The sequence below is a fragment of the Diadema setosum genome, chromosome 15 (assembly GCF_964275005.1).
Source record: "Diadema setosum chromosome 15, eeDiaSeto1, whole genome shotgun sequence".
Classification (NCBI taxonomy): Eukaryota; Metazoa; Echinodermata; class Echinoidea; order Diadematoida; family Diadematidae; genus Diadema; species Diadema setosum.
Genome location: NC_092699.1, coordinates 11,493,244 through 11,508,739, shown reverse-complemented (window position 1 = coordinate 11,508,739; position 15,496 = coordinate 11,493,244). Strand labels below are relative to the sequence as shown.

At 41.7% G+C, this 15,496-nt stretch overlaps 1 protein-coding gene across 1 annotated transcript in view; it reads right to left on the bottom strand.

Annotated features, from left to right (window-relative positions):
• LOC140238418 (uncharacterized) overlaps window positions 1-15,496 on the bottom strand; it is a 65,934-nt gene that overhangs the window by 16,231 nt on the left and 34,207 nt on the right. Inside the window, exons 11-23 of the mRNA XM_072318324.1 lie at window positions 14,699-14,898; window positions 13,714-13,896; window positions 11,940-12,067; window positions 11,215-11,378; window positions 10,471-10,701; window positions 9,769-9,945; window positions 8,801-8,945; window positions 8,019-8,188; window positions 6,976-7,155; window positions 6,097-6,231; window positions 5,534-5,595; window positions 5,005-5,180; window positions 3,520-3,705 (exon numbers count right to left, since the gene is read on the bottom strand). Of these exons, the coding sequence (XP_072174425.1) occupies window positions 3,520-3,705; window positions 5,005-5,180; window positions 5,534-5,595; window positions 6,097-6,231; window positions 6,976-7,155; window positions 8,019-8,188; window positions 8,801-8,945; window positions 9,769-9,945; window positions 10,471-10,701; window positions 11,215-11,378; window positions 11,940-12,067; window positions 13,714-13,896; window positions 14,699-14,898 (2,137 nt within the window). The remainder of the gene's footprint in view (window positions 1-3,519; window positions 3,706-5,004; window positions 5,181-5,533; window positions 5,596-6,096; window positions 6,232-6,975; window positions 7,156-8,018; window positions 8,189-8,800; window positions 8,946-9,768; window positions 9,946-10,470; window positions 10,702-11,214; window positions 11,379-11,939; window positions 12,068-13,713; window positions 13,897-14,698; window positions 14,899-15,496) is intronic.

Below are 15,496 nucleotides of genomic sequence, written 5' to 3'. Positions count from 1 at the left end.
TTTCCCAATAGGTCTAGATAGTACATGTGGACAATGTGTGATTACATTTTCACAAAATTGGCAAAATATTGAAATGACAAGTTTGTCACAAATGTGTTGAAAGTTCACCTTCCTTGACCTAGGTTTAATTGGATGAATAGGAGAGCATGTATCTAGGGATTTAAGGACTTTAACTTGACTTTGACCCATTCATACATTTAGGCATTGAGTAATTTTCAAGGTACAGGTGTGGAGAAAAAGTGCAATTTCTGAATTGAATAGTAAATTGTTACCATTTTCACCTGGCCCTTGACCCTAAAATTCATAAGATAATCACTTTCAGATAGAACATGCATGATATGTACTAAGTTTCAAGATAACTTGAGCCACTTCGAGATATGGAGGAAAAAGTTAGTTCAGCACTTTCACTTGATCTTTGACCTTTTGACCTTTGAGGCAAAAAAAGAAAAAAAAAAAACTTTCCAGAGAATTTCTATTAGGTTACACATGCATACACCAAGTGTAAAAAAATAATAACCCTGCTGGCATTGCATAAATATGAGGGAAATAGTAAAAATTTGAAGTGTTGCACTTGACCTTTGACCCCTGACCTTTGACCCCATGAACCCTACATTCTCTAGATAATCACTTCAAGTCAGTACATGTATATACTATGTTCCATGAAGATACCTTGAACAATTTTCCAAGGCACCGAGAAAAAAAAGAAGTTTTGATATTTTTACTTGACCTTTTGACCTTTGACCTTTGACCTCATGACCCAAACTTTCACCAGAGAATCTTAATTGGGTAATACATGTATACACTAAGTTTCAAGAAAATATCTTCAGGCATTCAATATATATGGCGAAAATAGTGAAATTTCATGTATTTGACCCTGACCTTCTGACCTTTGACCTTTGACCTCATGACGCAAACTTTCACCAGAGAATCTTAATTGGGTAATACATGTATACACTAAGTTTCAAGAAAATATCTTCAGGCATTCAATAGATATGGTGGAAATAGTGAAATTTTATGTATTTGACCTTGACCTTTTGACCTTTTGACCTTTGACCTTGAGCATGTGCACCCAAAAGTTGATAGGCACAACTTCACCCCCTAATACACATACATGCCAAGTTTCATTAGGATACCTCAACAGGTTTTGATAGTTACCTTGTCCACAAAATTCATTACGGACGGACGGAAGGACGGACGGACGGACGGACGGACGGACGGAAGGACGGACGGAAGGACGGACGGACGGACGGACGGACGGACGGACGGACGGACGGAAGGACGGACGGACGGACGGACGGACGGACGGAAGGACGGACGGACGGACGGACGGACAACCCGAAAACATAATGCCTCCGGCACCACTTCGTGGCGGAGGCATAAAAACCACAAAGTGTTAAATTACCAACTTACAAAAGTGTCTGATCCAATGCCATTCCTGAAAACATTTGTACACATACAACTTGTAAGTATTAGTGTGTACAGACAGTCAAAGGGGAAACTACTGTCACAGGTCTAAGACCGTCATCCATTCCCAAACAAAAGTAAACACATTTGTGAATTATACTGACTGCAGTTACTAAGGAAACAAATCAATTACCAGCAGCTCATTGTTGTTTCCAAGCTACAAGCAAGGAAAATCAATTTAATACCAAATGTAAACTAGAAATGTCGCTACGGCGACTGGTGTATGCCTCCGCCATAATACATGGTTCTCCTAATTGGTCTATAGTACAATGTCTTGACAATGTGTGATGACAGTTTCACACAATTGGCAAAATATTAACATGACAGGTTTGCCACAAATGTGCTGAATGTTCACTTTCCTAGAACTAGGTTCAATTGGATGAATGATTAAAATGTCAGAGTGCAGGTATTTGGGGGAACTGATGATTTTCACTTGACTTTTGACCCTTTTACAAGTTTATGCATTGAGTAATTTTCAAGGTATTGAGAAAAAGTATAATTTCAGTATCAAATGGTAAAATAGTATTATCGAAACCTGGCCTTTGACCTTTGACCCCACAGTTCCAAAGAGAATCACTGTTAGGTAGAACATGCATAAATATGTAAGTTTCATGACAATACCTTGAGTTATTTTTGAGATATGGAGGAAAAAGTGCAATTTAGCACTTTCACTTGACCTTTGACCTTTTGACCTTTGACTTTTTGGCAAGAAACTTCCCACAGAATGTATATTGGGTTATACATGCATACATCAAGTTTTAAAAAAATCCTTCAGGCATTGCATAAATATAAGGAAAGTAGTTATATTTTGAGGAGTTGACCTTGACCTTGACCCATGACCTTTGACCCATGACCCCCAACTTCCCTAGATAATCACTGCCCATCGGTACAAGCATATGTGACCCGCTACAACAAAATGATCCTAAAGTCGGGCGCAGTCGATTATTTGAAAATTGCATGACACAATTCCCTAACCTTTCTGCTTTAAATTGATATATAACACATCTTATAAAAATAATCAGCTGCGGAGATATCTATGTTTAAAAGAGAGCATGTCGAAACGTCTGGGAAATCACTGTTTCGAGAAAAGCGCCCTAAAAGTTCTCATTGTGAAGCAATCACGATCAAGGGACACGCAAGTCAGTATTCACCTCCGGACAATAGAAGGTAAGCCCTAGCAACCCCCGAAATGCTCATTCAAACACAGCGTCGGCGGTCTCCTCACCGACCAATCAGTAACTAGGATGCCAGGAGAAGCAGCTGGGCATAGCGCACCCCGCCAGCACGCACCAGTCGACTGGGCAATGTGCGAGCTTCACGCTTCGGTTAGCAGCAAGCAGCAAACTGACCAATGAGATCACTCTGGTCGTTGTTAGGGGCGGAGCCTATGTGTGGCGCTCAATCCAAATGTTCGAACCCGTTTCTGCTTCGTTGAAACGCCAAAAAAACATGGCCCAGAAAAACGCTATTTTTTGGTCTTTGCTTTCATCATTTTCCTTCAAAATTTCGACAGATGATAGAAGACATGTTAGATTCTAATAATATGTCAAATTCAGAAAATCGTAAGTTTTGACCAATTTTGATGCTCTGACTTCAAACTCGATTTTCACGGCTTCGACCGTGCGCGACTTTAGGACCATTTTGTTGTAGCGGGTCACATATATACTAAGTTCCATGAAGATACCTTGAACCATTTGCGAGATATGGAGAAAAACATGAAATTTAAATTTTTTTTTTCACAAAATAACCTGTGACCTTTGACCTTTGACCCTGTGACCCTAAAATCCACACAAAGTATCATCCCCCAAGGATATACCCTCATACCAAGTTTGATGCAAAACCACCACACGGTTCTTGAGATATCGACAAAAACAAAACGGGACGGACGGACGGACGACCCAAAAACATAATGCCTCCGGCCACTTCGTTGGCGGAGGCATAAAAATGATATTTTGCAGTGTACCCAAACCTTATTTTCATATTCTAGCTACAGAGTTTTACCTAGAGGTAGTCCCGCATAAAGTAGTTTATGTTGGTTCTGTTTAAACCCCTCACCTGCTATCTTCTGGTTCTTATCTTCCACTCCCCTGCTCAGCTGAATGCGGTCTGTCTCCACTTTCTTGATCTTCTGCCGCAGCTCCTCATTGGCCCGGTTGATGGCGTCCTTTTCCCGCACCTCGTCGTTCATCTGCCGCTTGAGGTCAGCGATCTCCTTGCGCTGAATCTCACTGCCCTCATCGGCTGAGATAGAAATAAATAAATAAATGAATAAATATATAAAAGGTGGATGAAGTAAATGGAATTCATCAAAGCTTGCAGCGCAAAAAGATTACTGTTGTTTGTGTAAAATGCTGCAATCATTACTTGATGGTTATGCACCCTCCTATCTATACCTCGTCTTCACATACCAACCAACTTGATTTCATGAATGGAAACCCTTATCACATAACAACATCAGCAATGCAGAAGAGTCATTTTTTGATACTTGAGATGACTTCCCAAGAAAGGTATACACTTAACCCTAAAAAGACTGGGCTATTTTGATGCCTCGTAGGACTGGGGGGGGGGGGGGGGGGGGGGGGGGGGTGGGCTCATTGGGGTCCCTTTAAGATCTTGGCCGTTGACCACGTGATCGCAAGGGAAATTGGCACGCGCGCCACCCACAAGGCAATCTACAAAACTGAATAGGTAATTATTTTACAAATATTCAAATTTATTTTTAATGAATTAATTATGCTAATTTATGCATGAATTTTTAAAAAATGGCTGCAAATCTGTAATCAAAGGTCCAAAACTGCTGATTTTTGGTTTAGGTACTCTGTGTAGGATTCTTATTGAATGTGAATAAAAAAAACAGCGGTATCAATTTTTTTTCTTATGTATTTTATTGTTTTTAAAATTTCTTATGTATTTAATTGTTTTCGACTTTTTGTTTTTTATTGTTTTTTCGATGAAAATCATCAGCGACACTATTTCAATCACAAACAACATGAAATTAATTGATTTTGATCAGTAAAAGTAAAAATAATGATACATTTATGAATTTTGGTCAGAAACAGAATTTGCATTGGATTTGTACATGAAATCACGTTTTTGAGCAATTTCGGGTCTGACATGCACTTACAAAATATTGCATAACTTCAGAACCGCGTACCCAGGCGTCGCGAATTTGGTCTCAAAAGTTGCGTAAGACTTAAAAGAAAAAAGTCATAAAACATCGCAGCGCGAGATTTTTACGTTCCAGATTTATCGCGAAAAATGTTGAGGGGGGGCCCAAAAAGCCCCCCCCCCAGTCTTTTTAGGGTTAACATATCTGACACATTTCTTTGAAGATGATGGACAACTTTCAGAGCATCAACATTTTTCTACAAACTGGTACATTTTTCCAAGGATTACCCCTAATTCCAAATCTACATCCACATCAATTTCAATACCATTCCTGGGACTACACACCTATATAAAGCAGAGGGGAATTCCCCTCCCCCTCCTCAACCACGCCCATGCACCCCTCATCAACTGGTAGGAGAACCTCCCACTTACCCTCCCGTATCTTGCGGTGCGCCTCAATGAGCTCCCTGCGCACACCATCCCGGCTCTCCTCCGCCATCTTGAGTTGTGTCTTGAGTTCGTTGACCTCCCGCAGCAGGGCCTCCTTGGCCTTCTGCAGATCCTTGATCTGATTGGTCAGATCCTTGGCCTGGTGCTCCCGGGAGTTCCTATTCATGGGCGGGGGAGGGAAGCATATGGAGGGACGCATCAGAACATGGCTCCTTTTAGCAATGTGACATCAATAGACTTTTTGGAATATGCACATATTGTATAAGTCATGGAGACAAGTATAACCTTCCAAATCCGACATAGGAAACCCAAAACATCATGGAATGTAATAATTTTCAAATTTGATGCCAGAAGACTGATAATCTAAAGATATTCCAGCATTTTTTGTTTACAAACACTAGAATAAAGAATTATTGACAGGAAATGGGTGAAGATAAAGGATTATTATACAAAGAGCGCAAAGAAGACTTGCTACTTCAGGGAAGATATGATAAATGTGTTTCAAGCTTACGTGGCCTCCTCAAATCTTGCTCGTAGCTCCTTCAGTTCATCCTGGACATCTCGAATAGCTTCCTGTGGACATGGGAAGAGGATCAAGAAGTACAATGCTAAACCACCTTTATCACTAGATGACACACCTAAAGCAAAGCATATCCTCTTGATTTTCTTTCAAAATAACCTTTATCTCAACAGAAATTCTGTGTCCTTTTCAAGTACAAAAGTGTACATTACACGTTTGTCTTCATCACGTTGAAATACCGAACAATTTTACCTGGTCTCTGTTTTTCGTGAACATACCATCGTGCATGCATGCATGTTCATAAGGTGAAGTATAATTTTAAGAGCAGAATAATGTAGTTTCTGTCTGTCCTCATTAAAACATAGTCTCGTGTACATCATGATGACCAGCTAGGCAATGTTGTTAATTCGAAATTGATAACTCCTGCACACTGCCTGAAATGCTGTTAAACTGCATCCACTGTGACGACACCACACGAGAGTCATAATTTGGGTAAGTCATGATCCACTGTATTAAGCCGAAACACACAATAAAAACGATGAATAATCCCCCACCTTGTCAGTTTCAGCTCGCGTAAATGCCTCCCTCTTGAGTCGATCCATCTCCATGGAGGCGTTGGCCAGTTCTCTCTGGGAGGAATTGAGCTTCTCTACCAGCTGGTTGCGCTCTGTCTGGGCCAGCGACAGGGCCTGCAGTAAATTCAACCAAAGATAATTGGAATCATGGCTCCCTTCAGATAGGTGGGCACACTCATAGTCAAATAATCACTTTATTTTCTCTTTGCACATACATTTCTATCTAGCTACCCATTCACACATACAAAATCATGAGAACAAGGCCATATGGCCAGTGGTATTTTGCTTACAAGTTAATTACCCCTTTCAGCTGATGATTAAATTGAAGATGAGAAAATAGGCATCAAGTCCACACAGCTGTTGGTATCAGCTCTACGAGTTAACGACAACTCTGGGCAAAGAAACGTGGACAAAAAGCAAAGGATCTAGAGTCTGCACCTGTTGCTTGTCAGTTTTACAAGTTAATGATCACCTCTGAGATGACATGGTCAAAAAGTAAAGGATCTAGAATCCTCAACTGTTGTTTGCCAGTTTTACAAGTATATGACCGCTCTGGCCTAACAGACATGGTTGAAAAGCAAAGGAACTATACTTTGCAACGGTTGCTTGTCAGTTTTACAAACTACCAACAACTCTGGGCTCACAAACGTGGCTGAAAAGCAAAAGGATCTAGAGTCTGCACCTGTTGCTTGTCAGTTTTACTAGTTACCCATCACTGTGGGCCAGCAAACATATGTACAATTGTAGTCAGAGAGCAAGGGATCTAGAGTTTGTAACTGTTGCTTGCCAGTTTTACAAGTTAGCGACAACTCTCGGGGAACAGACATGGTTGAAAAGTAAAGGATCTAGAGTCCACACCTGCTGCTTGTCATTCTCTGCCAGCAGGAGACTCTCATCCCGCTCCCGCTGGATTCCCAGGAGCTCCTCAGTCAGGGCTTCCTTCTCCTGGACATGGCTAACGTTCATCTCCTCCCTCTCCTGGTTGCTCTGGTGGATGATGTCCTCCTTCTCTGCCTCCATCGCCAGCTTCACGTTCTCCTGTGGAAGGGAAAGAACACCCAGGATACATGGCACATGACACGTTGTGCACTGGTGTGTTGGTTAGGAAACTTTCTCAAAATGACCAGAGAGGGAGCACTTTAATGCTTAAAACTAGTGGAGTACATATAAAGAGAGTCTGGCCAACTGCAGAACTGGACGCCACATCATTACTCAGCGTAATACTCGCTAGAAGGTTAGCATGTACGCTCAGACGTCATAATCGAAGTAAACCAAGTAGAGTCTAGTTGACAATGGGCACTGCGTATGTGCTCTCTTCAGTAACGACATGGCTCCATGTAGGTCATGAGACAAGCTATTGATCAATCGCAGGCTTCAAAACTCATAAGCCAAAAACCGAGTTGGCCAGACTCTCTTTATATACGGCACTGCTTAAAACCAGTGGCATATATTGAGAGGGTCTGGCCAACCCATTTTTCAGCTAATGAGCTGTGAGTGGTCAATAGCTGGTCCTGTGATCACCAGGTGTCCTATCATTACCCAATACTGCTCGCGCCACGCAGTGGCTATTGGTAACAAACAAAAACAATGCAAATATACTCATGAATACACACGTGAGAATGCACCCTGTGCTGGGTAATGACCGCTCAGCATGATGTGTCCATCGATGCTGTTGGCCAGACTCTCTATATAACGTCACTGCTTAAAACTGTCATGGCTTAAAATTTCATGCACTCTGTCTGCAGTCTTTGACGGTAGCAGCATCCACTTCAAGAATGCATTATGACATGAACAAGGCTGTCGGCTCAAATTCACAAAAGTTTCATGCCACAAAGGTTCCTGGCTTTACAGTTCCTATCCTGTCCCCACCCCTGCCCCAGAGGAAAGAAATCCTCTCTTACCATCTCCCTGCCCATCCGCTCGACGTCCTCCTCGTGTGCCTGCTGCCTCTGCTTCAGGGCCAGCTGGGACTCCCTCTCCTGCTGGGCCAGGCGCTGGTTAAGGAGCTGGATGTCCTTCTGGAATCTCGTCGTCTCAATCTCCATCTCCTTGCGCTGCCTGGCGAGCTCAACTGAGGGGTAAAACATGGATAGGGAATGACTCTCCACCAGTCAGCTTCAAAACTGTAACTTCATCATTTCCCTAAACATTCATTGCATTTCCATTTGAATACAGAAGCGGTTTAAATGTAAAATACATGTTTAATCGTAACTTCATACTCACATGCACCTACTTGGAAAAAGTATCACATGAAACTTTTCGCTTGACCAAATATCTGGGAAATATTCCAACAGTAGTTAAGTAATTACCACAGATTTGTAATTTTTAGTGGTGCATACATTTATGAGGATAAGAACAAGTCCACACTTTGCTTTTCACATGTGTCAATAGTGAACTCAGTGCTACTGTTAGGAAAATCTGACACTGATAGCTCACAGCAAAGAGTCTTAGATAATAAAACAGATTGTGCAGCCATCATATTGGCCAGACCTGATGAAAATATAGCATGAGTATCAACAAGTAATACTAAACATAAACAGAATTGGCTGACATGATATCCATGGGTAATATTCTCCTAGTTCTTACTCTACCCGAGTCCCTTTCATCCCTTGAGGGATGATTTGAAGTATCAGACCAGTTACCCTGTGTGAGGAGAGGGGTCTAGATCAAGAGGATATCTTACCATTAAGTCCCTCCTTTGAGACACCCTGTTCCTGGAGCTCACTCTCCAGCTGGTCTCTCTTGGTCTCCACCTTGGCCAGAGTCTGTTGGAGCTCATACAGGGCTGTCTCTAGACTCTCCTTGTCCGTGTTCATGGCCGCAATCACCTGACAAAACAGAGGAGAATGATTACAGTTACGGTCAAACAAATTTGCCATCAAATTTGCAATCTCGTTGCTCGCGAGCTGTTTGTCGATTTTTACAGGTAACACGTCTGATATGAAATAATTTTAACTTTGCTGACAGTAGCCACTGTAAACATGCTATTGTGCACTTAGCAAGCATTTGCGCACTTTGCGAGAGATGGCTGGCCATGCATCATTAGTTACAAAATGCATGATTGCATAAAATGGATTTGGGGAGAAAATTTGTCCACCATCTTATAAAACAGATGATGCACATGTATTTTCACGCGTTGGTAGGTCATCAATTCACAGCCATTCACCACATAATTATAATCTGCTCTTTTCATTTCACTCAATCACAACAGCAGATAGGTAGATGGGCTTTATTCCTTTCACGATTCAACACCACACAGATGTTATTCATATTCTATTGTTTTCATAACTAGACTGCAGTGACAAAGCTGGCCATGACAGCACCCAAAAACCTCATTTAGGAAGCATAACTAGTGCAGATGAATTCACTCTGCGAAAAATGCCTTATGAATAGTGCTATGCTATAGAAAAATGCATCTTTGTCTCCATGACAACAGATAAAGAAACAGACATCTAAAACAATGACTGTAGATGCATATCATTCTTGACAATCAATGACAGAGTTATAAAAAACAGAGCAACAGCTCACACTTGAGTTATTTCCCCAAATAGACTGTAAGATACTAATTCATTTTTAGGGGCAATGACTTCAGGATCAGAATCAATTCCACAAAGGGAAACTGAAAGAAAAGGGGCTTGGACTCAGCCTAACCTCAGCCTGAGCTCGGTTCTCTCGCTCTGACGCTGTCAACTGCACCACAAGCTCCGCCTTCTCCTTGGTAAGATCCTCCTTCTCCTTAGTGACGCGGGCCACTGCCTCCACCTGTCGGTCGGCCTCCCTCCTGGTCTGAAGCAGCTCCTCTGCAAGGGAGTTCTTCTGTCTATTCAGCTGCAAAATTTAAAGTATGATATGCTTAATATGATAGATGATGATGCGTGATCGGGATGATGTTTGTCAATTACTGCAGCCGTTCTTGATAAGCCTAATCAACTCTTGATGTACCCACAAAGTTTTCAGTCTGTGCAAAGGTGGTGTTCATCCAGCAGTAGATTTGATTGGTTTTCCCAAAACATCCTTGGCATGCTGTGTTTGCCTTTACATTGTTTATGTCAGTTTCATGCCACTGCATTTTGTCATGTGGTCATTTTCAGTTTAGTTTTCCTGTTACCTTGTCCCCTGTTGTACTCACTGGAAATATACAAATTAAACTTATGGCTTTTATTTTTGGATAGAAAAACAGTATATGATATGGATGTTATCATAACATGGTGGACAGCCATTATACCAGAAATAAGTATGATCACTCGGTCACGACCCCATAAGTTTCCAGACCCGAAATCTGCAAAAACCATTAATTAATTCAGATAAGAAATTAACAAAAATCTGGTCAAAAATTGAAAGAGACTATCTCACCTGTGAGAGGTTTTCCTGGAGCTCGCCCTTCTCCCGACTGACGAGACCGATCTCTTCCTCCAGCCGGGTGCGGTTCTCCTCCAGGAGACTCAGGCTCTGGTTCAGACCAAGTTTCTCTGTCTCCGTGTCAACCTTCTCACTCTCCACCCGCATCAGCTCGTCCCGGATGGACGCCCGCTCCTGCTCCACCGCGTCCTTGCTCTCGATGAGGCCATTCTTCTCTTTCTCCAGCTGAAGGGAAGGAAAGGGATTAATAGTCAATAGAGCAGCTGTGTTGATGACAATACAGTGCACTCCCTTTATTGTGAAAACAGCAGAGTGAAATGCTATTACAACAAACTACACATTCAGGTCCCAAAATTGTTTTCTAAAAATATATATAAACTTCATGTGTTAGACTATTACAAAATTCTATACAATCAAAGAAAACTGCTGGTCCCGAGGACCTCGTTATAAAAAGAATCACTTGTAGTTGAAATTGGGAGATCAAAATCAAAATATAAAAGCTCAATAAGTAATATTCAATGACTAGAGTGAAAAGTCCACATGTTTGATATATCTACAGTAACCATCTTGATTAAGAGCAATGACACCACTTTATTTTTCATGTGAACTTCACACTAAGCTTTTAGATTACAGAAAAACACAGAGATGAAATAACAGTCAGAGATGAAAAATTATAGACTGTTCCAAAGCATTCATGGGTCAAAGGTCAAGGGAGGTTTTTAAGGCTTGTGCCCCCACCTGCATGATGATCTTGTTGAGCTCAATCTTGTCCTGTCCCAGCCCCTCGTTCAGGGCCTGCATCTTGAGCAGGGCATCCCGTAGCCCAGCCTCCTCGGTCCTCAGCCGATTTAGCTCCAGCTCTAGCTCCGCCCTCTGCACCTCCAGACGGGAGAGGCTCTCACCTATACCAAGGGAAGAAAGAGAGGGTAAAACATGGAGATGGGGGAGGAGGAGGAGGAGAGAGAGAAACAGGGTGGTGAGAGCAGAGGAAGGGGATGAGATAAAAGAGGGATGGACAGAAGGAAGGGAATACAACAAGTCCCTAATTTTTGTTGAAGTACGTATTAGAAGACTTGGTGTCAGATTTGACTATTATCAAATGCCTGTATATGTGCATTGAGTTCAGGAAAAGAAAAGCTAAGCAAAATGTTGAGTATGTACTCTTCTCAGAGCAACACATCATTTGATAGCTGGTCCATTTCAAGTAATAATTATTAACATTTTCGGTACAAAGTGCAAATTATGCAAAGCTCTCGCACACTCTGCGCCTGACAATATTACAAACACTTCCAGCACTCCTTGGTACCATGTTGGGGTTGGAACACATGGACTGAGAATCCAATATACCAGCCGTGCAGCACACAGTACTACCATGGTATTCACTATACCACAATTGTACTGGCATTTATGAAACTTGGTTCTGTGTTGAGTAAATGAGGCAACAGGCAGAATGAGTCACTCACTGATTTCGGCCTTTTCTTGCTCAAGGACTTCCTTCTCCAGCACGGCCTTGTTGAGAGCCTCCTTCAGGGTCACAATCTCCTCCTTGAGGTTCGAGTTCTTCCCTTCCATCTGCTCAAGGAGCTTGTGGCTGAGCAGTAAGTGTGATAAAGGGAGAGCGAGAGGGGAAACAATGTATTGTATGAGAAAGTCAGATCAAGAATTTAGCAAGCGAGAATCCTAGGGATACTACACTAGGATAGAAGCTGTAGGCCATTGATTCTACAGATATGTATACATAAATATGCTCATATTGCAACTGATTGACAAATTGCCCTACATCGATGTAAATAAGCACTGAATTGATCAGTGTTTTAGTAGTAGCCATGATAAAAAATCATGGGCGTACATACTCGAGCAGGATTCGAACCTACGACCTCCTGATCACCGGACAGGCGTCATCTCCACTAGACCACCGAGCTTTCTCCCGACAGCAAGTGTTTGGTTCTAATCCTTATAGCGTGCAGTGGGTACTGCTTTGTTAGCAGGATTAGAACCAAACACTTGCTGTCGGGCGAAAGCTCAGTGGTCTAGTGGAGATGACGCCTGTCCGGTGATCAGGAGGTCGTAGGTTCGAATCCTGCTTGAGTATGTACGCCCATGATTTTTTATCATGGCTGCTACTTAAACACTGATCAATTCAGTGCTTATTTACGTCGATGTAGGGCAATTTGTCAATCAGTTGCAATGAAAACATCTCGACGGAAGAATTTCATGAATTTGAATGCGCTCATAGCTTTAACTGATGATGGAGCTGTACAACATTGAATTCAACAGAGATAGAAAAAAAAAAATCAAAGAATCAAAAAGGTGACCAAAACGATATATCAGACGAGACTCGGTGAGACATAACATCAGTTGAGAAAAAGGTCACTATAATTCTAGAGACTTTATACATCATAAATGTCCTTTTTAATCTCGACTGGTAATCTTTCACAAACCAGCTGCGCTACATGCCATAACCTCTGTTTGCAGAAAAGAATTTAGTCTCCTCGCATGGAAATGATATTGGAGGCCCTAAATGAGTGATAGCCTCAACCCAGGTACATACGTCATACGCCTGTATCTCTTGCAGAGAATGAGGGTGAAAAACTCAGTAGACTAGCAATTTGCTTCACACAAAATCTGGAGAATAGTTGAGCAATGCCAATCCTTAATGGCTCGGTCCAAATGACTAGTTGTAGGTAATAAATAATATCAACCATGCACAAGATACCATACAAAAAGCAGATGACCACTCACAAAGAGGACGATGTGTCGTTGGTATGAAGTGGACAGCACAAGACACAAACAGGCAACCCTTAGTTTCCAGTCCAACCCCTTCACTCCCATGATTGACAGCACATAGAATCAACACTGCAATACCCTCAGATGATTTGTTTGTGTGTTTTTTTTTCACTCAAGTACTATCAAAACAAGAAAAATATCTAACATGGCTCTCCAAACATACCATCCAAGGAGAAATATAGACAAATTTGCCTTTGTTCAATAATCAATACCTGAGTGGAATGATCTACCAAGCTCCATTCAAAAATTAAACTTTAAAATTAAGATTTAACAATCTCCTTATAGGCCATTTTACAAAATCCTCTGAGCAAGACCATGTTCCTTCCCAAAACAGGCAAGTCAAGTTCGTCTTCATGACAGTCTGCATAGCTCCTTGGAGACTACAGAGGAAGAAGAATAACTGGGCATATTTCTCTAAATGAAAGGAAGGTTTTATTTCCCCATTCTCACCTTCTCTCAATCTCCTTCTTCTGCCGGTGGCTATCCTTCTCCTTATCCTCCATCTCATCCTCCAGGTGGTCCCGCTGTCTCTGGAGGTCCGAGTTGGCCGCCTGGAGACGCTCGTTCTCTACGTTCAGCGACTCGATCTGGGCGTTGAGGGACAGGCGGAGGTTCTCCAGTCCGGATTTCTCGCTGTTGACCGGAAAAAGCAGAGGGAAAATTATTGGAAGCAGCAGAGAACAGGAAAATTTGAACAAGAGGCAGGATATGCACATGAGGGCGATTTCATTGTTGTGGACTGTATTTCAAACATGTAGATACTCAATTATTTTACTGCAAAACTTTATGCATGTGAACAATTAAGAATATTGACAATCATATCTATATATATATATATGACATCAATTTCCTTCTATGGATTTTGAAAATATGATCAATATTCATGATTGCAATGATTAAAATGATTGTTTACATTTGTGATATCAGAATAATACCTTCCCATACAATTACCAATTTGACATGCATCCTATCCTAATTAATATCCTAATCCGAAGCAGGTGAACAACTTGATAAACATTCATGATTGCATTTGCCTCATGCAAAAGCCATCACTTCATGTCTTGCCAAATACATTAATAATTTTGTAAATATTTATCATTAAAAATGATATACATACAAGTATTGTTAATACTTCACCTCTAATTATCCACAGTGAAAAAGTAATGAAAATTATGCATTTTTACAGAATTGAAGTTCCTTCATACCTTCTAAAACATTTTGACAAGTGGATGAGCATTTGTAATAAAAATGCATAAGCAGAGCATGGAGATCATCTCAAATCATCCACACATTGCTGTTTGATATAAAGCTATTACTCATTTCTTATGGATACCAATGATACTGTATCACTTTTTTCCACGCAGTTGGACAGCTCATGAATATTCACAATGTAATCGTCATAAATATACACAACAAAGACATTGCGGTCTCTTACCTTCCAGTGGCTTCCAGAGAGTTTCTGAGCCTATCCCGGTCCCTCTTCACCTCCTCAGCCTGGCGCTGGGCCAGACTCAGGTTGTCGCGGTGGGTCTGGGCGGTGCGCTCCACCTGGCGTCGCTCGTTCTCGCTCGTGTCCAGGTTCTTCTTCAGCGTGGCCGCCTGGTCCCGGGCGGAGTTCAGCTTGGCCTTCAGCTCCTGGTGACGACAACAATAGGCCACACCCCAATTGACATGAAGACGGTGTCAAGACAAATAGTGGCAAGTCTGTGGTACTTGGTTACATGGGCAGCCCCAGAGAATCCATCTCCCACTGGTACACACAATGCTATTCATGACACAGTTATTGCCACAGGCATTATCAAAATTAAAGTACTCCATAGAGCAGCTATCAAGTTCTTACATTAGCCTGTACAGAAATCTTCACTGAATTTCCTGTGCTTTCTTTTTTTCTCACTTCAAAGGAAAAAGTGCTTTCAGAAGTGCTTTCATGCAGAGACTAATGTAAGAGTTGTGGGGTGATGACATCGTCGCCTCTACTAATTTGCATATGTAATTGATTGTGGTGAACATCACTGTTGCATTAAAATGTATGAAACTTTCAAAGTCCATACCCTTCCTTCTTCTACATTCATCTTTTACTGTTCTGTTTGTATGACAAATCTCTTTCTATGAAAGTCAAACAGAACGTGGCGTGGAGTCTTCCCCTGAAGTCGACTGAAGTAAGAAGAAGGTCGGTCTGTCAGTGTTTGACGAAAAGTCTGGACTGGTTTATTGCAACTTGGTCTACTATCAG